Genomic DNA, 26984 nt, shown 5'->3' with positions numbered 1-26984 from the left:
CATTTCCGCCCAGGTCGCGGCTGCCCGTTGCCGCGGCAACGTGATGTCAGACGTCAGTTACGTCTCCCCCTGGAAACAGCGCGCGAAGCTGAGGATCGGGCGGCGGGAGAAGAGGGAGAGAGAGATAGAGGGAGAGAGTGATAGAGGGAGAGAGTGATAGAGGGAGAGTGATAGAGGGAGAGAGTGATAGAGGGAGAGAGAGATAGAGGGAGAGAGAGAGAGATAGAGGGAGAGGGAGAGTGATAGAGGGAGAGGGAGAGAGATAGAGGGAGAGAGAGAGAGTGAGAGAGGGAGAGATAGAGGGAGAGGGAGAGTGATAGAGGGAGAGAGTGATAGAGGGAGAGAGTGATAGAGGGAGAGAGAGATAGAGGGAGAGAGAGAGAGAGAGAGAGAGTGAGAGAGGGAGAGAGTGATAGAGGGAGAGAGAGAGAGAGAGAGGGAGAGGGAGAGAGGGGAGAGTAGAGGGAGAGAGGGATGGAGGGCGAGAGAGGGAGAGTGATAGAGGGAGAGAGATAGAGGGAGAGAGGAGAGAGAGAGTGATAGAGGGAGAGTGATAGAGGGAGAGTGATAGAGGGAGAGAGTGATAGAGGGAGAGTGATAGAGGGAGAGTGATAGAGGGAGAGAGTGATAGAGGGAGAGTGATAGAGGGAGAGTGATAGAGGGAGAGAGTGATAGAGGGAGAGTGATAGAGGGAGAGTGATAGAGGGAGAGAGTGATAGAGGGAGAGAGAGAGGGAGAGGGAGAGTGATAGAGGGAGAGGGAGAGTGATAGAGGGAGAGAGTGATAGAGGGAGAGAGAGAGAGGGAGAGAGAGAGAGTGAGAGAGAGAGATAGAGAGAGAGAGTGAGAGGGAGAGAGTGATAGAGGGAGAGAGTGATAGAGGGAGAGAGTGATAGAGGGAGAGAGTGATAGAGGGAGAGAGTGATAGAGGGAGAGAGTGATAGAGGGAGAGAGTGATAGAGGGAGAGATAGAGGGAGAGGGAGAGTGATAGAGGGAGAGGGAGAGTGAGAGAGGGAGAGAGTGATAGAGGGAGAGAGAGGGAGAGAGAGGATAGAGGGAGAGAGAGATAGAGGGAGAGAGTGATAGAGGGAGAGAGTGATAGAGGGAGAGAGTGAGAGAGGGAGAGAGAGTGTGATAGAGGGAGAGATAGAGGGAGAGGGAGAGAGTGATAGAGGGAGAGGGAGAGTGATAGAGGGAGAGAGGGAGAGATAGAGGGAGAGTGATAGAGGGAGAGAGTGATAGAGGGAGAGAGGGAGAGAGGGAGAGAGTGATAGAGGGAGAGAGAGATAGAGGGAGAGAGGGATAGAGGGAGAGGGAGAGAGTGATATAGAGGGAGAGAGGGAGGGAGAGAGAGAGGGAGGGAGAGAGGGTGGGAGAGGAGAGGGGGTGGTTGACCGGCCGGTGTGTGCGGGGAGGAGGAGGAGGAGAGAGGAGGAGAGCGGAGCTCAGCATGACCCAGTCTGTCGTGGTGCAAGGTAAGTGCCGCCGGCTGAATGTCAGGCTGCGGGGAGACGTGCATCTCCTTTCAGCCTTGCCTTGCCCTGGTGGATAGAGCTGTTTTCTGTATCTCGGTACACATTAAAGTTTTCAGTTTTTAAGTTTATTGTCACAGGGGAAGGCACATCGAAACTGGAAACTGATGGAAGGGTCACGACCCTTTTTTACGAGGATGCTGCCAGGATTAGAGGTCTGAGCTACAGGGAGAGGTTGCGTAGGCTGGGTCTCAATTCCTCCCCCATATGAGGATGAGGGGTGATCTTATAGAGGTGTATAACATCACGAGAGGAATACATTTGATAGATGCACAGAGTCTCTTGCAGAGTAGGTGAATCGAGGACATGAGGTTTAGCAGAAGGGGAAAAGATTTAAAAGGAATCTGAGGGGTAGTTTTTTTTTTACACAAAGGGTGGTGGGGGTATGGAACAAGCTGCCAGACGAGGTAGTTGAGGCAGCTGGGACATGTTGGCCTGTGGGCAAGTTAGGCCGATGGGCCTGTTTACATAAGGGCTGTATCACTCTGACATGAAACGTCACCCATTCCTTATCTCCAGAGATGCTGCCTGTCCCGCTGAGTTACCCCAGCATTTTGTGTCTACCTTTAGTGTAAACCAGCTTCCGCAGTTCCTTCCTATACATTTCATCTGGTCTGCTCTGGGCTGCTGCATTGAGAGTGGGCACCAGCCAAAGGCACAAAAGTCTGTGAATGCCCTGATAGTAGGAGGAAGGCAGGTTTAAAGCAGGGCAAATGATATTGCTGATGTTCCAGTGCACTTGCAACACTGGCATGCACCCGGCTTTGTAGAAATTTGGTCAGACATGTGCAATGAGATAAGGCAGGAATTTCTTCCCAGCTATTATCAGACAACTGAACCACCCTATCATCAACTAGAGAGTGAATCTGACCTACCATCTACTTCACAGGAGAACCTTGGACGATCTTTTATTTGAGTTTACTGGACTTTATCTTGCGCTAAATGTTATTCCATTATCCTGTATATGTACACTGTGGACATTTAGTTGTAATCATGTATAGTCTTTTTGCTGAGTGGATAGCAGGCAACAAAAAAGCATTTCACGCTACCTCGTACACTTGACAAACTAAATTTAGATAGATTGATAGAATGTAGTGGAAACCAGGCAAATGGGGTGGGGTAGAGGAATCAAAAGACAGAATAATATCTAATTAAAGTGATGCTTCAAATCAATGAAGCTCGTGTACAGACAGATGAGATTATATATTTTTATATTTTTTCCCCAGGTTAATGGTTTCAGTTTTTGCAGATATCCATAAATTGATTTTTGTCTCTAAATTAGAAGGTATAACAATCACTCTTTATGGTGATCTTACTTCCATATATTTGTAATGATAGCTTCAACAGCACAAGACTGACAAGAAATAACAGTTGCCAAATGAGGAGAGAGAGGAAGCTAGTTCTTTCATAGGAATGACTTGAATATGTTGGACTTTTGAATTTAATAAAGTTGTCAGAGATTATTCATATATAGGGGTTGTTAGGAAATCTGGTGTTTATAATCCAGGGATAGACGCTAATAAATTGTCATCATGGTGGGCACACATGTTGTGGGCTGAAGGGTCTACTCCTGTACTGTATTGTTCTATGTTGAAAGGGTTTAGATTTATTATTGTTGTCTACTGAGGTACTGTGAAAAGCTGTACAGACGAATCAGACATAACGTACATAAATACAATCAAGTCAAATTCAAGTACAATAGATAGAGCAAAGGAGGCAATGCAGAGAATATAATTCTCAGCATTGTGGAGCATCAATTCCATAGACAAAGTCCACTTTCCACTATAGAGTAGAGGTGAATCGGGCAGCATCCTCAGGGAAGGACTTTTCAGAAGCCTGATGACAGAGGGGACAAAATTGTTCCTGAGTCTGGTGGTGCACACTATCTTGCTTCTATACCTTCTGCTGGGCGGGAGCAGGGAGAAGAAGGAATGACTGGGTGGGCCAGTTGCATTTTGGAGGCAGTGTAAAGAATAGATGGAGTCAATGGTGGGAAGTCTGGTCTGTGTGATGGACTGGGCTACATCTACAACTGTCTGCAATTTCTTGTGGTCTTGGTTAAAGCTGCTCCAAAACCAAGCTGTGATATTGCCTGCTAACTGTTTAAGATTCATGTAAGTGTGCCATACTTTCTATGGCAGGTAGAAGTAACAAGTAGTGAAAAGGTCAAATGACCTACTGGCCTTTATTGCAAACTGGTTGAAGTTTAAGAATAGGAATTTGTTAGATTTATACAGGTCATTGGTGAAGCCACACATGGAACATTCTGTTTTGTTTTGGTCCCATTAAGAATGGATGCGTTAACACTGGAAGCAGTCCAAAGCAAAGATACTAGAGGAGCCTTTGGTCCAAAGCAAATTCACTAGGCTAATTCCTGGGATGAGAAGGTTGTCATGTCAAGAGAAGTTAGATATTTTGTGTCCGTATTCCTTGAAATGTAGATAAATGTTGGGAGCCTTATTCAAATCTATAAGATCCTGGGCTTGACAAGATAGATATTCCCACTAATGGGAGAGAAGAGGACACAGCTGCAAAATAAGGGACTGGTGATTTAAAACTGAGATGTGAGAGATGACTACTTCTCTCATAGGGTAGTGATTCGCTAGAACTTTCTGCCTCAGAGCGGTGGAGACTAGATCATTAAATATCTTAAAGGTGGAAAATAGACCAATATTTGAAAGTGCAAGGAATTGAAAATTACAGGAAACTGGCACCAAAGAATAGTTGAGTGCCACAGATGTCAGCCGTGATCGTTTTGAATGACGGAGCGGTTTGGGGAACCTGGTTACCCTCTCCCTCTTTTGTGTTCACAAAACTGTTGTTAATAAACAGCAAAGTGATAGAAGTTGTTGTTGCCAGTGTTACCACGTAACAGTTATTCACCGAGGCCTTGTTTAGGCTTTACCAGAAACACACTGTTACACACCCCACTGCAGCCTTAATGAATGAATGAATGAATAAGTTTATTGGCCAAGTATGTACACTTACAAGGAATTTGCCTTGGTGCTCCGCTCATAAGTATCAACACAACATACAGTAACAACAAGGCTGCAAACATTGGGTGAGAGTTGATAGAGAGAAATTGCGAGGGAGCGTAGTGACCGAGGGGGAGAGGGTGTGGGAGGGGGGTGCCCCCCTCCCACGGAAGAGACCTGCATTTTTCAGCTTGAAATTGTGCAATCAGGTGCATACTGTAGCGAGTCTTTTAACATACTTGAATGCAATATTTATGCTTTAAATTGGATTAGGTATGAATAAGGCTAAATTACATTCCTAATTACATTCCACAGTAGAGCCAGGCTCTGATCAACAGGTGTAGCACATGAATATGCCTTAGTATATTCACGTATGGAAATCAGATCATAATTCATGCTGTTATTATATATATATATATATATATAGAGAAAAAAACAGAGAAACAAAGCAAGGGTCTTCCTTCACTGTTTTGCACAAATAAATCAATCAACCGTGTGTGTGTCATTAATAATAAAACATTACACTTTAAACATGTGAATGATTGAATAATAATAATAATAATAATAATAATAATAATAATAAATTTTATTTATGGGCGCCTTTCAAGAGTCTCAAGGACACCTTACAAAAATTTAGCAGGTAGAGGAAAAACATGTAAGGGGAATGAAATAAATAGTAGAGACGTGACTAGTACACAAAGTAAAGACAGAATACAATTCAAAACACAATATGAGGCAAGTAATGCACAGATGAAAAGGGAGGGGGACGTGGGGCTAAGGATAGGCAGAGGTGAAGAGATGGGTCTTGAGGCGGGACTGGAAGATGGTGAGGGACACGGAATTGCGGATCAGTTGGGGGAGGGAGTTCCAGAGCCTGGGAGCTGCCCTGGAGAAGGCTCTGTCCCAAAAACTGCGGAGGTTGGACTTGTGGATGGAGAGGAGACGGGCTGATGTGGATCTGAGGGACCGTGAGGGTTGGTAGGGGGAGAGGAGGTCAGTGAGATATGGGGGGGCCAGATGGTGGAGGGCTTTGTAGGTGAGGATCAGGATTTTGTAGGTGATCCGGTGGGAGATGGGAAGCCAGTGAAGTTGTTTGAGGACTGGAGTGATGTGATGCCAGGATTTGGTGGGTGATGAGTCGGGCGGCTGCGTTCTGGACCAGTTGGAGTCGGTTGATGTAAGTGGAGCTAATGCCAAGGAGAAGTGAGTTGCAATAGTCCAGTCGGGAGGAGATGAAGGCATGGGTGAGTCTTTCAGCAGCGGGAAGTGTGAGAGAGGGTCTGAGTTTGGCGATGTTGCGGAGATGAAAGAAGGAGGTTTTTATGACATGGCGGATGTGAGGCTCAAGGGAGAGGGTGGAATCAAAGATCACGCCAAGGTTGCGGGCCTTGGGAGATGGGGAGACAGTGGTGCCGTCGATGGTGAGAGTGGGGTTATTGATTTTGCTGAGTGTTGCTTTGGAGCCTATGAGGAGGAATTCTGTCTTATCGCTGTTGAGTTTGAGGAAGTTATGTTGCATCCAGGTTTTTATAGCTGACAAACAGGAGTTGATATGGGAGAGGAGGGTTGTGGGAGGATTTGGTGCCGAGGTAGATCTGGGTGTCATCGGCGTAACAGTGGAAGTCCAGGTTGAAGTGGTGGAGTATCTGACCAAGGGGGATGATGTAGATGATGAAGAGGAGGGGGCCGAGTACGGAGCCTTGGGGAACGCCTTGAGTGACTGTGGCTGTAGCAGAGGTGTGGTTGTGGAGAGAGATGAAGATTTAAACGGTGTGCATCTCGGGCCTGATGCATTGTCGAATTTGCTAGTGGCACGCATTTGGATAATATATCTGTTGGTCCATTCCAAACTGATTTACTTGCTAACAAATTCTAGACATATTTTCATTCTTATTTTCAGTAGGTCAGTGTGGGAACCAAATTGGCTGTCGATTTTGGAACTTGGTCTTACGGGAACATGCAAATGTCAACAAGGTAAATAAATGAGACACAACTAAGTGGAAAAAGTGGCTCGCACGTCAGTCTATTTAGATATCAGATAAATTCTTAATTAAAATTGTATTTAAATGTGAATATTAACCTGCATAAAATATATACAGCTAATTATATTGCACCATGTCTTATTTTTTAAATAAACATTTACTTTAATGACCGCAATTATGTTGTGGATAAATAGAGAAAACAGAATACACAGCCGGGGAATAATTTAAGTTTGAAAATAATCTCATTTAATGGAGAGACAAGAAACTGCAGGTGCCGGCTAGCTCTTGTCCCACCCACTTCACCTCTTTATACTAGTTATCTCCCTTCTATACTCTTTCAATCCAGATGAAGTGCCTTGACCTGAAATGTCAACGGACTTTTTCCTCCACAGATGCTGCCTGACCCACTGAATTCCTCTAGCAGTTTGTCTTTTTAAAAAGGGGCTGTCCCACTTGGGCGATTGAATCTGCGAGTTTAGAAGAGTGTCTTCGACCTTCAAACTTGCAGCATGGTCGAGACGTGGTCCTAGGAGGTCCTGTGAGGTCGCTGGAACTCTCCTTCATGCTCGAGGGAAATTCTAGAATACTCGTGGCCTCAGCTAGGTCGCGGAAACATTTTCAGCATGTTGTAACATTTTCTGCGAGTAAAATTTGGTTGGCATGAGTCTTTTTAACTCCTGGTGCAATGCAGTGGGGTCACTATTTACTTACATGGTGTCGAGGGCAACCGTAGGCAATCTCTTTTGCTGACTGGGCATTTTGATTGGCTCATTGAAGTTTTCAGGACCAAGGAAGACCTACTGGTAGGTAAAACGCCCGCTAACTTTATTAAACTTCTTTAAAGTGTCTCCCTCGCCCTCCCCCTTCCTGGGCCGGATTTACGTATAAGTTAGACAAGCTTAAGCTTAGGGCCTCGAGATCTAGGGGGGCCTACTCACCTCGCTGCCTCACCGGACCCATCGAACCTGGCCGCCCCACCGACCATCCACACACCAGGACCTACTACTCTTTGCCCGCTGACCCTGGCCACTCCACCGCCCTCCAGCAGCCCGCAGCCGTCACCTTACCTGCAGCCTGGACTCAGCACTGGGCCTGAAGTTTCCACGCTGCAGACTCCCAATCCCCTGGGTTTGACTGCGCTGGAGCTTAGTGCTAGTCCCACAACCCTGGTAATCTCTGGCTGTTCCACTGAGTCCTCCCCATTCCCCTCAAACCATGTGACCCCAGCTCTTCCCCACCCACGCTACAGTCCTCATACCCCCCCCCCCCCCCCCCCCCCATGACCATCCACCACCCCTTCACCAGACATCGCCTTGGTCTCAGTCCACTCACCTGCCTTCCTCCGGCCCCAACCCCCCGTCCCTGCCGTGTCTTCACCATCCCCCATGACCTCCCCGTCTCAGATACCGAACGGTCTGTCCTCAGCAGAGGCCTCACCTTTGTCCCCCTCCGTCCCCACCTCAATGAGTTCTGCGCCCGCCGCGATTTGGATCTCTTCTTCCGCCGCCTCTGCCTCACACCATTCTTCCATGGGAAGGAGTCCCAGCCCCCATTGATGATCCCTTTTCCCGTCTCCAACTGACTCCCTCCTCTTGAACCCCCACTCATGGCCATTGGTACAATAAATTTTGGGGGTCGCCATCCGACGTCGGAACGGGAGAACATTCTCAGCGGCTTGGACTTGCGAATCGGCCACTTCCTACCGGCGAGCGCGGCTCCCGAAGTCCACAGGCTTAGCTGGGTGGAGATTCACACTGGCGGTCCTCGGCAAAGGGTTCCCAGTGCTCCGCGATATTAAAATTAGCGCGGCCTGAGGCTGGGAGTTCCGCAAACCACAGCTCTGATGTTGAAGCAGCAGGCCCAACACTCCAGAGCTTCAAACGACGATCCAGGTAAGTCATCGCCCACTCCTCGGTGCTCCCCCGCTTTCCTGGCCACGGCCTTTGCGATGTGTGTGTGCGCGGTCGGTCGATCCAGCTCGCGGTTTCAATGTGGACGGTCGACCCAGCTCGAGGCTTTCCAGGCAAGTACCCTCGAGCTTAAAGGTTGAAGACACTCTTCTAAATTAGCAGATTATGTCGCCCAAGTGGGACATCCCCTTTATATACATTCAATCTAGGGAATATCTCCACAATAGAATTCAGAAGAGTGATTATAAAAAAAAAAGTGGACAGATTTTAAAGAATTTATCTAATTTTAAAACAAATCAAGCATGTGCACTTATTGGTTTGCCCATGTTAATACCAAAGTCAAAGAAATGGGGAAAAAGGGAAAGACAATTGCAATCCTGGATTTGGTAAGAAGCAGGAGTGTAGGTATCTCATAGAGTCGGTCATAGAGAATGTGAAATGTCATAAAGTCAAAAGTATTGATAACGTTCATGATTTACAGTGACATAAATTTTTCTATATATTGCATTACTTGATTGCCATTGATTGTTTTGGCATTGTGCCAATTAAGTTGTTGATGTTTCAATATAACTCATGAGCTCATATTGAGGGAAGAAAAAGACATGGTGTGTAAGAAGAAACCACAGATAGACACAATGCTGGAGTAACTCAGTGGGACAGGTGGCATATCTGGAGAGAAGGAATGGGTGAAGTTTTGGGTCGAGACTCTTCTTCATGGTGTTACATGTCCAGCTGCATTTATTGTATTGTGGCGTCAGCTAATACACAGCCCACTTATGGTCGAACCCTCGTCAGTAGCTACGAGGGCTGGCACGTGACGTCACAGCCTAGGGGGAGTGTCCTGCTACTTAAGCTTATCTCACTTTGAGACCGGGGGAGTCAACAGGCAGCTGAGGCCGAGAAAACAACCTCGCTCAGCTACAGCTGCAATGACAATTACGTTAGCGGACCAACTTAACATGTAACACCTGAATAAAACTACTGTTCTAACCTGCCTGACGTCTGGCCTTATTCACCACGTTTGGTGCCGCTACAGTATGCAATTAACATTCTTTTTCCAAATTGTATTTAAATATTAATCTATTTTGCTGCAATGAGTAACTTGAGATGTGATTTTAGAAACAGGCACATAGAAAAATAGGTGCAAAAATAGGTGCATTCAATATAATCATGGCTAATCATCTAAAATCCGTACCCGTTTCTGCTTTTTCCCCATATCCCTTGATTCCTTAAGCCCCAAGAGCTAAATCTAACTCTTGAAAACATCCAGTGAATTGGCCTCCACTGCCTTCTGTGGCAGAGAATTCCACAGATTCACAACTCTCTAGGTGAAGAGGTTTTTCCTAATTTCAGTCCTAAATGGCCTACCTCTTATTCTTAAACTGTGACCCCTGATTCTGTACTCCCCCAACATCAGTAACATTCTTCCTGCATCTAGCCCGTCCAATCCTTTAAGAATTATATGTTTCTGTAAGATTCCCTCTCATCCTTCTAAATTCCAGTGAATACAAGCCCAGTCGACCCATTCTTTCATCATATGTCAGTCCCGCCATCCCAAGAATTAACCTGGTGAACCTACGCTACACTCCCACAATAGCAATAATGTCCTTCGTCAAATAGGAGACCATTTTGCTGTGCAAATGTTTAATTATATGTAGTTATATTTAAAAATGGCAAAAACAGAACAATTTCAGGATTGTAGGTAGACACGAAATGCTGGAGTAAATCAGCAGGACAGGCAGCATCTCGGGAGAGAAGGAATGGGTGATGTTTCGGGTTGAGATCCTTCTTGAGACTCAATGGGTGATGTTTTGGGTCGAGACCCTTCTTCGTTTTGTGTCTACCTTCGATTTAAACCAGCATCTGCAGTTATTTCCTATACTTTCAGGATTGTAATGTGCATATTTCAATGTTTGAAATTGGCTTGAAGTGATCTACGGTCAGTAGTGTATAAAATGAACAGCTCTTCAGTGAATACGATTAGAATTATACAGCAGCCACGTTTGCATTTTGTTAATGTATGATTGGTTTTTTTTCCAGCTCCCTTTGCAAAATAGGTGTTCAGATTCTTCCTGACTTTGCTGCCGTTTCTTTAGTGCAAATCCAGTTTATCAATTAGTGATGATTTGCCATTTACATAGAAGAAAGTGTTCATTGGATTTTATAGTGGATGAGTTGGATTTTACAGTGAGAGACATGAAATATTTTATTTCTGTTTTAAATTTAGAAAGGCATCTATGATGAAGCTCTCAGCAATTTTTTTAGAAATGTGGACACAAGGTAAGCAATATGATTTTGCAAATGGGCTCTTAATCATAAATTCTGAAAACATTGTTGACTAAATGAGTGGGAACAAACTGAACAATACTTTTAATACACTTTAAATTATATGTAATAGGAAATGAATTTTCAGATAGCTGAAAGGCATATATCTGCAGCTTTGCTACTTCCTCCTTTGATGAAAAATCATTATCCCATTTTATGGACCAATTATTTTTCAGATACAGTGATGGACATGGTATAAATCTTTCCAAGGGACTAATTCGAACACTCAAAGCTCGGGTAACATTACATTAATTTTAAAGTATAATTATAGTGGTGATTTAAATTAGCAGTAATGTGATAATTGTAATACATTTTTGCCAGAATACTTCATGAGAAAGAAGATGGTAGATGTTCTGCTAATGATCCTATGTAGCATTGGCAAAGTTTTGCATCTTAATCTTTATCTTATTGCTTTCTCAAAGTGCAGTGTCATGTTATTTCAACTTTTCATACCATTGAGTTCCGCAGGGTCCTCGTTTTTAATCAATCAAGGGATCAGGCTGAGCCAGCATTTAATTCCCCATCCCTAGTTGCCCCCGTGAAGGTGGTGATGATCTGCTTTTGAACTGCTGCAGTCCTTGAGGCGTTGGTTACCCAGAGTACCATTAAAGAGAAACTTGCAGGATTTTGACCCAGTTATGATGAAAGAATGGCAAAATACTTCCATGTCAGGTTGTAGTGTGGTTTGGAGGGCAACTTCCTAGTGGCGCTGTCCTCATGCTATTGGTGCCCTTGTCCTTCTAACTGGTATAGGTTATGGGTTCGGGAGGTGCGATCAAGGAGTCTTGATATGTTCTGCAATGCAAATGGTGCAGATTACTTCTAGATTTCTGTGTATTAGTGGAGGAGTGAGTGAGTGAATGATTGTGGATGGGGTACCTATCCAGTGGGCTGCTATCTCCTGTATAGTGTTGAGCTTCTTGAGTGTCACTGAAGCTGTGCACATCCAGACAAGTGGAAAGTATTCCACCTCAATTGCTTGAACCTTGTGGTTGGCAGACAGCCTTTGGGGGGGTTAGGAGTGGAGTCACTCACTAGGATTCCTACCCCCTTGTTCTTGTATATGGTTGTCCAGATATCTTCATCTTGTTTCCTCTTGTCAGGAAATCTCTGGAATTTCAGGTGACTGTTTTAAAGTGAGGGACGCCGATTGTGGACAGATGAGGTCACTTTTTTTTTAGCGCACTTTGTAAAAGAGCTATGAAACAGAATTTGGGAATATTTTTTAAGGCAGATGTAGATATCTGAAGAGAAAAGGAGAAGGTTTGAGGGGCTAAGTGGCCAGTTCCTGCTCCTAATTCTTATGATTGTTGAGTTAAGTCTGATTGAATCACTGCATGTAATTGGAATTCCTTGACAATATTCTTTGCCTTCTAGGCAGTTCTCATTGATATGGAAGAAGGTGTCGTTAATGAATTACTTCAGGGTCCGTTGAGAGATGTTTTTGACAGTAAACAGCTTATATCAGACGTATCTGGTTCCGGTAACAATTGGTAAGGAAACATGTAACTAGTGCAAAAGGGCTTGTTGGACCCATGAAAGTTCTTCCTTCAATTCCATAACTTAGCTGGCCTAATATCTAAGTGGACTTTATGAAGTTATTGTCATTGAATCATAGAGTCACAACACATCGCAACAGACCATTTCCATGCTGAACATTATCATCCATTTATCCCAATCCTAAACTAATCTAATTTTATTCTCCCCACATGTCTATCAGCTTCCTTCAGGTTCTACCACTCACGTACACTGGGGGCAATTTATAAGGAAACAAATAAACCCACCAATTGACACACCTTTGGGATGTGAAGAAAACTGGACTACCAGAAATAAACCCATGGGATTACAGGGATAAAGTACAATTTCCACATAAAAATCATTGGCGGTTAGGATTGAATCTAAATTGCCGAAGTTGCAAGTCAGCAGTACTACTAGCTGAGCCTCTCCTACCTATTGGTGTGTACCTGAAATATTTTTAACCATATTTTTCATTTGCTAAATCTTTAGTTAGAATGTTTATGTTGTTGAATTACTTTGTTAAATTTAATTATCTAAGTTTGTTATTTTGGCCTGCTTTTGTTTGAAATTATATTTACTGTATTTGTTTGCATAACTATCTTGATACATGGATTCCTTTTTTTCTACCTCCAAAGGCTCACATGTAGACAGTTCCACACCTTGCCCAACTTCATTCTCTAAGATTACATCGACTACTACCCCTTCTCTACTAGGACTATCTATACTCTGTTTGTTTTTTTAAATTCCTTAACAAACTCGAAAAAAATTCCACCCCTTCTAGAACTTTTACAATAAGTCAAACTCAGTTAATATTAAAAATATTTTTTAAATGTTTAAAAATTGAAAGCCTCAACCACTAGGTCCTATTCTTCACACACCTCTCTATGATTTGTCTATCCAGCTGTTCCTGCTATTCTTACTGTAGATACGGCTTAATATTCTAACAGAAAATAATTTAGATCTCGTGAAACAGGCAAAGATTTTCAAAGATGGATTGTAAACAGTTTATATTCACAGCAATTACAGAATCTTATTCTTTTGGCAAATGTCGCAAATGGTGCTTTGAATCTTTGCTTGTTTGGCGTAATGATGAATGTCTTTTACAGAGAGAAATTAGAATACTTTGTGATCTTTTTCACCGAGAATCTAGAGAAAGTATTGGGTGATTGGAGCGTCATAATGGGGCAATAAAGAGCAATGCAAGAGGTAAATGGGGATAAAGAGGTCAAGAAAAAAAATAATATAGGCACCTTTATTACACCAAGGTACCTTTTATTGAAAATTGAGAATTGATGTGCTACAAAAGTTCAAATGTTAATGGAATAATCGCAGTGGAATAATCACAGGGTGGGTACATCCCTGTGAAACTGCAGGAAAAAGCCTGCAAGATGTCCATGTCCACGGCTTTTGTATGGACTGGATATTTGGCCCCTGCAGAAAACTAGAGAAGGGACAAACATAATAAGACTCCAATGGATATATAGAATTATGTTGTACAATGTGAGCATTAGGGAACAGTAAATTGTAACAGGGGATTTAAGGAAATACAATAGGGAAGATTGGTGTGGATATTTTTAAAGGAAGCCTAAAGGATTCTTGGAATAAATTACCGATATGGCAGAATGGGAAAAGGAAGAATGGAAATAAGGTATGCCTATCTTAAAGCCTTTTAAATGCCACTATTCTATCTGCATCCACCATCGCCCCTGGCAGCACATTCCAGGCACCCACCAAACTCAGTTTTAACCAAAAATTCATGGCCCACACATCTCCTTTAAATTTTTCTCTCTATGTACCCTCGTCTTTTGACATTTCCAGCCTGGGGACAAGAATATGCATATAGCCTAAGCCAATGGAGCCGCTTGATCTGCAATGGTGACCCAATTTACACAGAGGAAAGCAAGGAGAGGTTTACTTGAAAATCTCACCCATAGTTCATGGAGGGTATGGGGAGAAGGCAAAAAAAATGGGGTTAGGAAGGAGAGATAGATCAGCCATGATTGAATGATGGAGTAAACTTGATGGGCCGAATGGCTTAATTCTACTCCTATCACTTATGACCTTAGACTACCCAATTGCTAGAAATAGTGGAGAGCATGGAAAGAAGGCCTGGTGGTAGAATTTAAAGTTTCAAGGTTTCAAGGTTAGTTTATTGTCACATGTACCAATTAAGGTACAGTGAAATTTGAGTTACCATACAGCCATACCAAGTGAAAAGCAACAAGACACACAACCACATAAAAGTTAACATAAACATCCACCACAATGGATTCCACATTCCGCACTGTGATGGGAGGCAATAAAGTTCAAACTTCTTCCTCTTTGTTCTCCCGCGGTGGGGGTAGTCAAACCACCTGCATTTGGGGTGATCAAAGCCCCCGCAGCCGATGATCGAAACCCCCGTCGGGGTGATCGAAACTCCCACATCGGGGTGGTTGAAACTCTCCTTGGCATGGAGTCTCGAAACGGCCTCTTCTTACCAAAGACTGCAGGCTTCACAATGTTAAAGTCCACAGGTCCCGCGGTTGGAGCTTCGACCCCCGGCAAAGGGATCGAAAGCTCGGCGTTGTTAAAGTCGCGCAGACTCCCGCGGAGTGCCCGTCGGCTTCCAGGAAAGGCCACAAACTCCACAATGTTAGGCCACAGTGGGGATGGAGGTATGATACGGAAAAAAAATAGCATCTCCGTCGAGGTGAGAGATTGGAAATAAAAAGTTTCCCCCCACCCCCAACATAAAATAAACCAAGGAACACTAAAACATACTTTTAACAAATACCAAAAATAACAAAAAGAAGAAAGGACAGACAGACTGTTGGCGAGGCAGCCACTGCTGGTGGTGCCACCCGGTATTAAAGTTGATAAAATTATGGAATTTACCTTTTTCTTTTGATGTATTTTCTCATGTGCAGCTTATTAATGAGGAAGCAGAACAATTACAAAAATAATATGTCATAGCATATAGTTGTTGATGTGAATAATTCTGTCAATTTGTTATGTTTCTTAAAAATCAGTTTTTCCTACACAGGGCAGTGGGGTACAAACAGTATGGTAATCAGTATCGGGACCAAATTCTCAACATACTCCGAAAAACAGCTGAACACTGCGATTCTTTGCAATGTTTCTTTTTAATTCATTCAATGGGTGGAGGTGAGTCATACATCTTTACAATGCCTTGACTTTTATTTTTGAAAGTCAATAAAACTAAGCAGAAATTGTTGGAAGTACTCAACAGGCTAGGCAGCATCTTGGAAAAGTCTGTTCGAAACATATTTTTACTTCAGATTACTTTAGAGACACAGCATGAAAACAGGTACTTCGGCCTACCGAGTTCATTGGTCACCCTAAATCTGTGTTATCCCATTGACCACTCCCTACAAACTAGGGGGAATTTGAAACCTTCAAATTTGAATAAACCTTCAAACCCATAATCCTTTGGGATTCTGGAGTGAACCAGTCGGAGAGAATGTGCAACTCCACGCAGATATACCTGTCAGGATCAAATCAAGGTCTCTTGCGCTGAGAGACAGCAGTCCTACCAGCTGCACCCCTATGCCATTTGTTCAATTTCTTTCCACAAATTGTGCCTGTCCTGTTGAGTGTTTACAGAATTTCATGTTTTTATTGCCTTTTATTTTTAATTGATTGTAGATACTTTACAGATGAACCCCATGATTTAGGGCTGGTTCTCAAATTTAGGGTATTGCATGCCTGGAAAACAGACTTCATCACAATTTTCCATAACACAAGCTGCATAATCTGCACTTGTGTCCATTAATGTGATTTATTTTATATTTCTTTGCTTTTTCTCCCCACATAATTCGGTGATAGCAATTTGTAATTCTGTCCTTCAAATTTTCAGGTAGCGATTTGTGAACTCTGTAAAGGGCGAATTTCTATTATCCATGCAGACTAAATGCAGGGTTGCCTGTATCTTTAACCTGAGCAGTCTAAAGAAAACAAGTTTTCTGCAATTTAAGACCTTACATATGCGGCACTTTAATATCTATAAACTGAAGCTTCAATAATTTGTTTTGAGCAATTTGACTTGTAAAGTGAGAAATAAGTTTTAACAAGAATTGTTTTACAGTTATTTTTATACTAAATTGCTTTGCAGGGACTGGTTCTGGATTGGGTACCTATGTCCTGAGCCTCTTGGAGGATGAATTCCCAGAAGTTTATCGATTTGTTACTGCCGTCTACCCTTCTGCTGAGGACGATGTTATAACCTCTCCATATAATAGTGTTCTCGCCATGAAGGAGCTGACTGAGCATGCTGATTGTGTTTTACCAATTGAAAATCAGGTCGGTGACTTTTCAGGATGTATATTTCATTTAAACATCTTAAAAGACCAGTAATTAACAAAAATGTTAGTAATAATAAGCCTAGCGGCTTGCACAACTGAACCATGGCTGCTAAGTTTAGCATTAACGGAGTGAGAAATTTGCGGCAAGGAGACCAAGCATCTACATTTAGTTTGTTTATGCCTCAATTATTTTGTCTTGCTGACTCGGGTACAATTGCATTGGGTTGGAAATCACTGGGTTTGACAAACCATGCAGCTGAAGGGAAGTGAGAAGGCTTGTGACCAGAAGCTAACTGCACTGAGCATGGATCAGGTGGTGCAGAAATACTAATCTGAACACTCCCAAGCTAACCTGCGTCCCTCTCTGGAGAACATGGGTCGATGTTTTGGTAACTTTCAAATTCTGCCAGGCATAGAAGAGTGTTAGTAGAGTGGTTAGATCTCCGCTGGAGGAAGACCCAACCACTACAACGGTACCTCCCTTGTCCACGGGTTTAATAACAATATTGGGATAGTTGTTAAGTTCAGACAGGGTGAAATTGTAGTATGTGAGAGGAGTAGAAAACTCAAATCAATATCACATTGGCAGTTGGTAGTAAAAAGGTCCAGATAGAAAAGAATATGATTCTATGATCTCGTCTAAGTTTTCACAATGACCTGCTGCCTCTTCATTCTCCTCCCACCTTCCTTCCGCTCGTTCATTGTGACCTACCAGTATACATTTACCTTTTGGCCTTGGAATTTTGCTGGTGTCCACCAATATTAGCTTCTTTGGATGGATACCAATTGTTGAATCCAGCAGAACTGCCAAGCTGCAGTATTTTAGGATTTCTTTGTTGCTGCATCCATCCTATTGCTTTATATGCAACAGGAGTTGCAGTATCAGGCATTTATGTGGTTATTTTTTGTGTATGCCAAATTTTAAAAAGCAGATGTCCTAAGGTGCAACATGGTGGCGCAGGGGTAGAGTTGCTGTCTTACAGAGCCAAGGACTCCAGTTCGATCCTGACTAAGGGTGCTGTTTGTACGGTGTTTGTACGTTATTCCCGTGACCTGCATGGGTTTTCTCCGGGAGCTCCGTTTCTTCCGATACTCCAGGTTTGTGGGCTAATTAGTTTGGTAAAATTGGAAATTATCTCTAGTGTGTGTAGATAGGATAGTGTTAGTGTGCAGGGATCACTGGTCGGTGCAGACTCGGTGGGACAAAGGGCCTGTTTCTGTGCTGTATCTCTAAATTAAACTAATGTTTTATTTTCTAAATCCAGTCCTTAGTTGACATAGTCAACAAAATCAATCAGATGGCATGTACTGGTAAAATGGCTTCTACAATAAAACTGCAGAGTACACTGATCTCTAGCCAGACTGAAGTCAAAAGACAGGAAAAGCCATTTGATGCAATGAACAATATTGTTGCCAACCTGCTTCTGAATTTGACCAGGTGAGTGATCAATTGATATATTACTATCGATAAAAATGGAACCAATAATCTTCAGAAGGCATTCATTTAATAAAATGCACTAAAAGTTATTGCAGAAAATAAAAAGTTCCTGGTGACAAGTTAAGTTCATGAGGATTGAAAGATTGGTTGGCCCACAGCAAAAAGTAAGCATAAATGGATAATTTTCTGCTTGGCCAGATGTAACCATTGGTGTGCCACAGTCATTGATGTTGAGCCTCGGGTTTTTTTATAATTTATGTAGGTGACTTGGATGAAGAATCAAAAGGAATTTTATTCAAATTAGCACATGACACAAAGGTAGGTAAAATAGTAAATTGTGAAGAGGACATGAAGAAACCACAAAAGGATATAGGCAGAGATATGTTACCAACAAAAATCTGGCAAATGGAGTACAATGTGGAAAAAATGTGAAATGTTCCATTTTAGTAGCAACAAACAAATTACAAAATTGTTTAAATATTGCGAGATTACAGAGCCCTGAGATGCAATAATTTAAACACAATGAATTGCACCCAATGAGTATGAAGGTAAACAGTTAGTTTGACATGTGACAATAAACTGACCTTGAATAGTTAATAGAATGCAACTATTTATTACTGGTGCAATATCATGGATGTTTTGCCAATTTAAGGCAGTGATGATGTGATTTAAAAAAATATATATATTTGTTGCCATGTTTTGCAACTCATTTCTGTGAAGGATGTTGTGGTAGAACCAGGAAGGTGAAAAGTGCCGGGGATAGACAGGATCATAAAGTTGAAGTTACTATTGAATTAGCCCTGATCTTATTAAATCTATCTGGATGGCCTTTTCCTGCACTTAATTAATGTCTTCATATTTATATTTACAATCTTCCACAACAGTCATTGCTGTTGCCTTGCAAGTTTTGGTCATTAAAGGGAACAAAGAGGAATTTTCTCTGATCTTAGACTTTTCAGGCGCTTGTATTATTAATTGATTTATCATCTCTCCTATGCCCGACTGTCCAGTCTGCCACAGGACAAGACAGACTAGACAGGTCTGGAGGTCCTAGTTTGCTGGAGGTCCTAGTTTGCTGGAGGTCCTAGTTTGTGATCCCACATTCCCACATTGATCTTTCAGTCCTTGGCTTCCTCCAGTGCCAGAGTGAGGTCACAAGCAAAATGAAAGAACAGCACCATGTATTCCATTTGGGTAGTTTACAACCCAACAGTATGAACATTGAATTTTCCAATTTCCAATAATTACCCCCAACCCCTCTTCTTTCTCCTTTCCCTTCTGCTGTCGCCCATCGTGATGCACACACATTTCACCCACTGACCCTGCTACTTTCCCCACTGCAAGCTCATCTCCCACCTCTTTCAAGCTTTCTTCACCCTAGTTCATCAGTCTGAAGATTAATCCTGACGCGAAATGTCCATTCCGTTCACAAATGCTGTCTGACCTGCTGAGTTCCCTCAGCACCGTTTTTTCCTAGACATTAGTATTTTCTAGAATTGCAGCTTCAGCAAAGTCTGGGTTCCTTTAACATCCAGTTGAATTCTTGTATGTCTTTCAAGTGTCATATTTTATTTCAACTACTGGAGAATGCAACTGCTTAAGGATTGTTACTTATATTGTGGTGTGCCCCTTTATGGGTTGTCAAGGTCACAACAGCAAAGATCTTGCAAGCGAGTAATACTGACTGAAGCTCACTCAAGGAAACGCAACAATGCAGTTCAATGGACATAAATGGAAGATTTTGTTGTTTATGGAATTTAAAAAACAACATTAGGGTGATAGTCACAAATAGCTGGAGTAACTCAGCGGGACAGGCAGCGTCTCTGGAATGGGTGACGTTTCAGGTCGAGACCCTTTAGTCCTGCTGAGTTACTCCAGCTTTTTGTGTCTATCTCTCACTTCTGAGGTATGAGGTTCCCGCCTGCTTTAAAAGAGCATCAAAAGGGCCAAGAAGAGCAAGGTGACGTGCCTCAATGACTATCGACCAGTGGCACTAATGTCTGTGGTGATGAAGTGCTTTGAGAGGTTGATTATGGCGCATATCAACTCCTACATCGACAAGAACCTCGACCACTGCAGTTCTACTGCCACAACAGATCAACGGTGGATGCGATTTCACTGGCTCTCCACTCCGCTCTGGACCACTTGGACAACAAAAACTCGTATGACAGGCTGTTATTCATTGACTACAGCTCAGCATTTAATACCATCATCCCCTCCAAGCTGGTTACCATGCTCTCAGATCTGGGTATCTGCACATCCCTCTGCAATTGGATCCTCGACTTCCTCATCCACACACCACAGTCTATCCGTATTGGTGGAAATGTGTCATCCTCGATAACAATCAGCACGGGAGCACCTCAAGGCTGCGTGCTCAGGCCCCTGCTTTATTCACTCTATACTCATGACTGCGTAGCCGGACATAGTACGAACTCCATCATCAAGTTCGTCAACGACACCACTGTTGTGGGACGAATCACTGATGGCGACGAGTCAGAGCATAGAAGTGAGATCGAACGATTGACCAAATGGTGCCGGTACAATAACCTGGCCCTCAACACGAGCAAAACCAAGGAACTGATTGTGGGCTTTGGAAGGGGTAGGATATGGACCCACAACCCCGTTTATATTAACGGGACGATGATGGAAAAGGTCAAGAACTTCAAAACATATTGAAGTTGAAGAGGGAGCTAAGATGCCGTGGGCAAAATGGATGACATTTGTGCTGTAAAGTCTGCACCCTGCACAATAAGAGCAGTGAAGCCATGTTTTTATTCAAGTTATAATATCGAGTTATTGAAATTATCATTTCAGATTTTATCTGACAATGGTAGATGCCATAGCTTCTGGGTAATAAGGCAGAGAGCAATGATTTTTGAATCTGAATATTCAGTGAGAAAATGTTTGAAATACTCAGCATGTCAGCAAGCAGCCAGTTAATGCTTCAGATTGAGGAATTTTCATCAGAAGTTCTTTGCAGGTCATAAAATACAAGTTTATTTACTTTAAAAATCTGTAACTGTACACTAATATTCATTTTTTTGTGAGATTGTCAATATTTTATACAATAAGACCTGGAAAGGTTACTTTATTACTGATGTTGCAGAACATGACAAATTATATTACTAATTTGCGTAGATTGTTTATTGTACCAGTTTAATTCCTGTTCTTACTGCAGTTCTTCCAGATTCGAAGGGTCCCTCAACATGGATCTTAACGAGATCACTATGAACCTGGTTCCCTTTCCACGGCTTCATTACCTTGTTTCGAGCCTAACTCCGTTATACACCTTGGCTGATGTAAACATCCCTACAAGAAGGTGGGAGTTTCACTTTAACATGTCAGAATTTTAGCATTTAACATGTTAGAATGTTCGAACTTTAACATCTGACATTCATGTTAGAATGTTAGAACTTTAGCATATAGAAAGTTAGTATTTTAAGGAACATATGATGGTGGTTATCATGAAGTTAATATGTAAATTGTATCAATTTTTTTAAATGACCATCAAAAGGTTCAAGTGATTTAAGTTGGGAGAAAATACAAAACTGACTTTTGAATTGCGGATTGATAATACGTCAAGCGTGTTTAACTGTCATATGTACCGGCAATGGAACAATTAAATTCTTAATTGTTGCAGCTTAATATGCCTGTAAATGCAATAACACTCAGATAAATATATAATAATAACAACACAATCAATTAATAACCATAGTGCTAGTAACCATAATAGAACAAAACCGATATCCATAGTGCAACCGAAGACACAGACTATAGAAAATCCTAATGGCTGAGGTAGTTGAGGCCAGTTCATTGCCTATATTGAAGAGGGAGTGAGATGTGGCCTTTGTGGCTAAAGGGATCAGGGGGTATGGAGAGAAGGCAGGTATGGGATACTGATTGGATGATCAGCCATGATCATATTGAATGGCGGTTCAGGCTCGAAGGGCCAAATGGCCTACTCCTGCACCCTATTTTCTATGTTTCTATGTTTGTCTTGTACAGTGTTCAAGACCCTTATGGTTGCTGGGAAGAAGTTATTCTTGAACCTGGTCATGGTTTTCAGGTTCCTATACCACTTTCATGATGATAGTAACAAATTGAGAATGTTGCCTGAGTGGTGTGGGTGTGGGTCTTTGTGATATTGGCTGCCTTTTTGAGGCAGTGCTTCCTTTAGTATGGATAGCTTCAATAGTAGGGAAGTTGGTACCTGTGATGGACCAGGCAATGTCTACCATTCTTTGTGGTCTCCTTCATTCTTGGGTGTTTGAGTTGCTGAACTAAGCTGTGATGCAACCAGTCCATATGTTCTCCATCATACCTGGAAGTTCAATAGAGTATTTGTTGACATGCCAAAACTCCTCAATCTGCACAATGGATGTTAGTGTTACTGGTCAGTACTCATTGAGGCATGTCACCTTGCTCCTCTTTGGCACCGGTACAATTGTTGTCCTTTCAAAGCAGGTAGGAACATCGGACCTTAGTAATAAGAGATTATTGATCAAATCATGCTGGATTGGGCCCTAGAATCTCCACACACATTCCTCGCCAACCCGGACTTATCAGGGATCTATCTAAATAATCTATCTGGATGCCCAACTTTTAAGAGCAGAGCAGTTGATATATACATATCACAAAAATATCATAACCGTCCTTTGACCTCCTGTTTATTTGTTTATTTAAACAGATTGGATCAGATGTTCACTGATGCTTTCAGTAAGGATCACCAGTTGATGCATGCAGATCCAAAACGTAACTTGTACCTTGCCTGTGCATTAATGGTCCGGGGAAATGTTTTAATATCTGATCTTAGAAGAAATATTGAGAGGTATGTGGATACGCTTACCTATATATTTTTTTCATGTTCCTTAGTTGAAGATACTTAATCAGAACTAGGAACGTGTGAAAGCAAGTTATAAATTTCAGAAAGGATGCGGATGGAACAGAAACATTAGAGAAAATATCTATGAATGGGTGGGGGAGAGGGGAGAGGAGAGAGAGCGCACAAAGGGACTTTCAACAACTCTATCAGACAGTGAGAGTGGAGAGATGAAAACGGCATTATTAATCTTACAGGTGGAAAACCTTGCAGCATAATTGGAAATGTATTAGATAAAGAAATACAGTGGGATTAAGAGTGATTTGACGTTCAGTGGAAAGCTATTGAAAGAAATCAAGAAAATACTTTTTCCCCCCACAAGAAAAACATAGTTTAATGTTGATCAAGTTATTTAGCATTATGTGTAGGAAGGAACTACAGATGCTGGTTTACACCAAAGATAGACACAAAATGCTGGATTAACTCAGCCAGACAGGCAGCATCTCTGGAGAGAAGGAATGGGCGATGTTTCGGCAAGACCCTTCTTCAGACCATCTGAAGATAGGTCTCGACCTGAAACGTCACCCATTCCTTCTCTCCAGAGATGCTGCCTGAGTTACTCCAGCATTTTGTATTTAGCATTCTGTCAGTTTTGCAGCAATAATTACTTAGTAGTTACTTACTACATAATCATGTCCACAGCAACAATTTTTAATACTGTGGCTATAATTCATATCCAAGTTGAATAATAAAAGATCAACTTTAATATTTCCTTCCAGATTGAAGCCTTCCCTGCAGTTTGTTTCATGGAATCAAGAAGGCTGGAAAACAAGCCTCTGCTCAATACCTCCCGTGGGTCACACACATTCTTTGTTGGCACTGGCCAACAATACTTGTGTTAAATCTACCTTCACAGACCTCAAGGATCGTTTTGTAAAACTTTACAAGAAAAAGGTAAATTCTAAATAATTTGCCTTTGCAGTGTGTTGGTGTTTAGCAGCAGTCTGAATGGCAGAAATATTGAAAGACCAAAAATAGAATGGTATGGCCTGGCTATTTATGTGGTGAAGTGCCATCATTCTGATCTTTAGTGGGATAAATCTGCAAGGTAAAATTCTGTTATTTTTTTCAAGGTTTAAAACATTGCGTTGACTGGCTTTGTATTTCATTTACCTTTCGGTTGTTGCAATTTAATTGATAGTTTCCTGAAGCTCCTGATTTGCATTCATAGCTTTCATTGTAATGTCAGTAAATTTCTAACTCACCATGGTTCCAACCATGTACCTGCTCAAATGTATTTTAAATGTTGTTATAATTTTGCTTCAACTACCTCCTCTGGCAGCTCATGTGAAGAAAAAAAATTGTCCCACAGATTCCTATAAAATCTTACCTTATACACCCGTCCTCTGGTTCTAGATTCCTTGACACTGGGTAAAATACTGTTCATTCACCCTATATCTCCCCGTCATGATTTTATGCACCTCTGTAAGATCACCCCTCAGCCTCCTGCCCTCCGAGGAATAAAGTCCTCGCCTGGCCAAGCTCTCCATGCAGCTCAGGCCCTTAGGTCCTGGCAACATCCTCGAAAATGTTTTCTCCACTCTTTCCAGCTTCTCAACATCCTTCCTATAGCAGAATGACTAAATCTGAACACAACGCCCCCAATGTGGACACCCCAATGACTTGTACAACTGTAACATAATATCCCTCTTTCTATAGTCAATACACTGACTGATGAAGCCCAGCATACCAAAAGTCACCTTGACCACCTTATCGACCTGTGATGCCACTTTCCGGGAACTATGTACTTGCACTCCTACATCCCTCTACTCCCCAATGCTCCCTATGGCCCTGCCATTTGCTGTGAATGTCCTGCCCTGGTTTGACTTCCCAATATGCAACATCTTGCACTTATCTGCATTAAACTCCATGATTATACCTCAGCTCACTTGCCCAGCTGATCATTATCCTGCTGTAATTTTTGTTAGTCATCTTCACTATCTACAATACCCCCACTTTAGTGTCATCTGCAAACTTATCAATCTTGCCTTGTACATTCTCATCAAAATCATTGATATACACCTCAAACCGCAATGGTCCCAGCACCTATCCCTGAGGCACACCAGTCAAAGGGCTCCAGACTGATAACAGCCTTCCATCCTCACAATCTCCTTTCTTCCAGGAAGCCAATTATCTATCCCAGCTGCTAGTTCTCATATATCCCATGTGATCTAACCTACCACAGCAGCCAACCATGCAAAACCTTATCAGATTCTTGCTGAAGTCCATGTAGACATCTATTGCTTTGCTCTCATCAGTCTTTTTGGTTACTTCTTCAAAAAACTAAATCAGATTTGTAAAACACAATCTCCCACATATGTCAGTACAAAACCGTGCCGACTATCCCTGATCAGCCCCTGTTTCCGTGCCAGGTAATTAACTGCATGGCATAGTACCTGTTTATAAACCGTATGCAATGGAAATGAGTATGAATGTGATCTCCAGTGGCATATGGATAAAAAATATCAAAAGAAAGCTTTGATCCTTTTAGCCTTTTAATCCATTGATAGTTAACAACAACATTGCTTACAAATCTTGTCATAATCAACTCTTCTACATATTTCCATTATTTCACTTCCCATATTTAGATATTACTATGAATCCCATGATTATTTCAGTAATGACCCATGTTAATTCTGTCACTTTAGGCTCACATTCATCACTATCTTCATATAGATGGAATGGAACAAAGCTGCTTCACAGAAGCAACCGATTCTCTGACATCACTAATTGAAGAGTACAACCAATTGGATGCTACTAAAGGACAAATAATCAACAATGTTCCTCGTCTTTCCATTGCAATGTAAAATATTGGATAATGAAATGCAAGAACTGTTCAATCAATATTAGACAAATAATTAGAGAATGTATGTACATATTATACATATAATATCTGCTATATTATACTATAATATATATTAGACACATGTATTAGATATATGCATTATCTATAATATGTATCTACATACACTTATACTGTATATATGTTTAATGTTTATTGACAGTAACATGTATTGCTCAATATATAATTTTCTAACGGTGAGGTTCTAAACCTTTATTGCACAGATTTTCTGAATTACTATAGTATTTATTTCAATATATTTTGTTGTTCCAATGATGAGTTGGTGGCTCATCACAAACACAGTGTGAGTGCAGGGAACTTGGGAAGCCGGTGTCAGCTGGCCTATTACTGAATAGGCCTCAGTCTATTTAAGTTAGGAAAAGCAAACCTGAATCACCCTCTACTCCCAGACACTGCTCTGAAAAACTGGATGTAACCTTTTTGGATGTAAATAAAATCCTTACTGGATTTCATTAATATTTATGATAGCTTGTATTCTTGTTTGATTAAACTAATGACATTTTATGCATTTTTATAAAATGGATCTGTTGCTGAAACTTCTATCATTTTTGAAAAATGAATGAAATACCAAAGAACTAATGTTACAAGATGTACTATTTTTTATCCTTTTTATTTGCAATAATTTAGATTTACTATAAAATTGTATATTGTGTGTGTGTGTATAAAATGATCAATTCTGACAATTGAGTATCTAATCCAATAAAAATTAATTTGTCCACTGTAATGTGTGTTTTCATTCAAATCGCGAGAATTTTGTGTGTGAGATTTTCACTCAAATTGCGAGAATTTTTGTTTACAAAACCACCATGGGTTAGGGTTAGACTGGTACTTTCGAGATAACTCTCGAGAAATAGGTGTTTTCATTCAAAAAATCGCGAGAATTTAGCGTGTGAACTTTTCATAATGTTGCCTGGTATTTGCAAAAACTACCAAGGAGAGAGATTAAAATAGTGAAGTAAACAAAATATTACTCTTTAAACATTTTGCGTATTCATTTCAAGTTCATGGAGTTGACCTGTCCAATACATTTAAGGAGCATATCCACATAGATGAAGTGCATCACTTCCAATATGGATATTGCATTGTTTAATCGTTTCGATGCGCATGTACGCTGATTGATGACTGAAATCACTCTTTCGGCGGGAGTACGCCAATTGCCGACTTTGTTTCAACCAAGTTGAGACTTATTTTCCTATAACTAGTGTAATGAGCCTACCCCACAGGCAACTTTTTTGGCGACTGCAGGAGACTGCAGTCT

General features: G+C 41.7%; 1 protein-coding gene across 1 annotated transcript; it reads left to right on the top strand.

Annotated features, from left to right (window-relative positions):
• Nucleotides 1–1371: 1371 nt before the first annotated feature.
• On the top strand, nt 1372–26984 carry tube1 (tubulin, epsilon 1). The gene is made up of 12 exons (XM_055635766.1): nt 1372–1475; nt 6408–6481; nt 10627–10679; nt 10901–10961; nt 12102–12217; nt 15268–15389; nt 16357–16544; nt 17812–17984; nt 21163–21303; nt 22672–22812; nt 23583–23757; nt 25512–26984. The coding sequence occupies exons 1-12, from the start codon at nt 1451–1453 to the stop codon at nt 25668–25670; spliced, it is 1428 nt and encodes a 475-aa protein (XP_055491741.1). The 5' UTR covers nt 1372–1450; the 3' UTR covers nt 25671–26984.

The sequence above is a fragment of the Leucoraja erinacea genome, chromosome 5 (genome assembly GCF_028641065.1).
Source record: "Leucoraja erinacea ecotype New England chromosome 5, Leri_hhj_1, whole genome shotgun sequence".
Lineage (NCBI taxonomy): Eukaryota > Metazoa > Chordata > Chondrichthyes > Rajiformes > Rajidae > Leucoraja > Leucoraja erinaceus.
This window is presented reverse-complemented; position numbering and strand designations above follow the sequence as displayed.

Coding starts and splice junctions, on each gene's coding strand:
- tube1 (XM_055635766.1), top strand. CDS start 1,451: ATGACCCAGTCTGTCGTGGTGCAAG. Junction 10,680..10,900: donor TTTAGAAATGTGGACACAAG/GTAAGCAATATG, acceptor ATTATTTTTCAG/ATACAGTGATGGACATGGTA. Junction 21,304..22,671: donor GTAAACATCCCTACAAGAAG/GTGGGAGTTTCA, acceptor TTATTTAAACAG/ATTGGATCAGATGTTCACTG.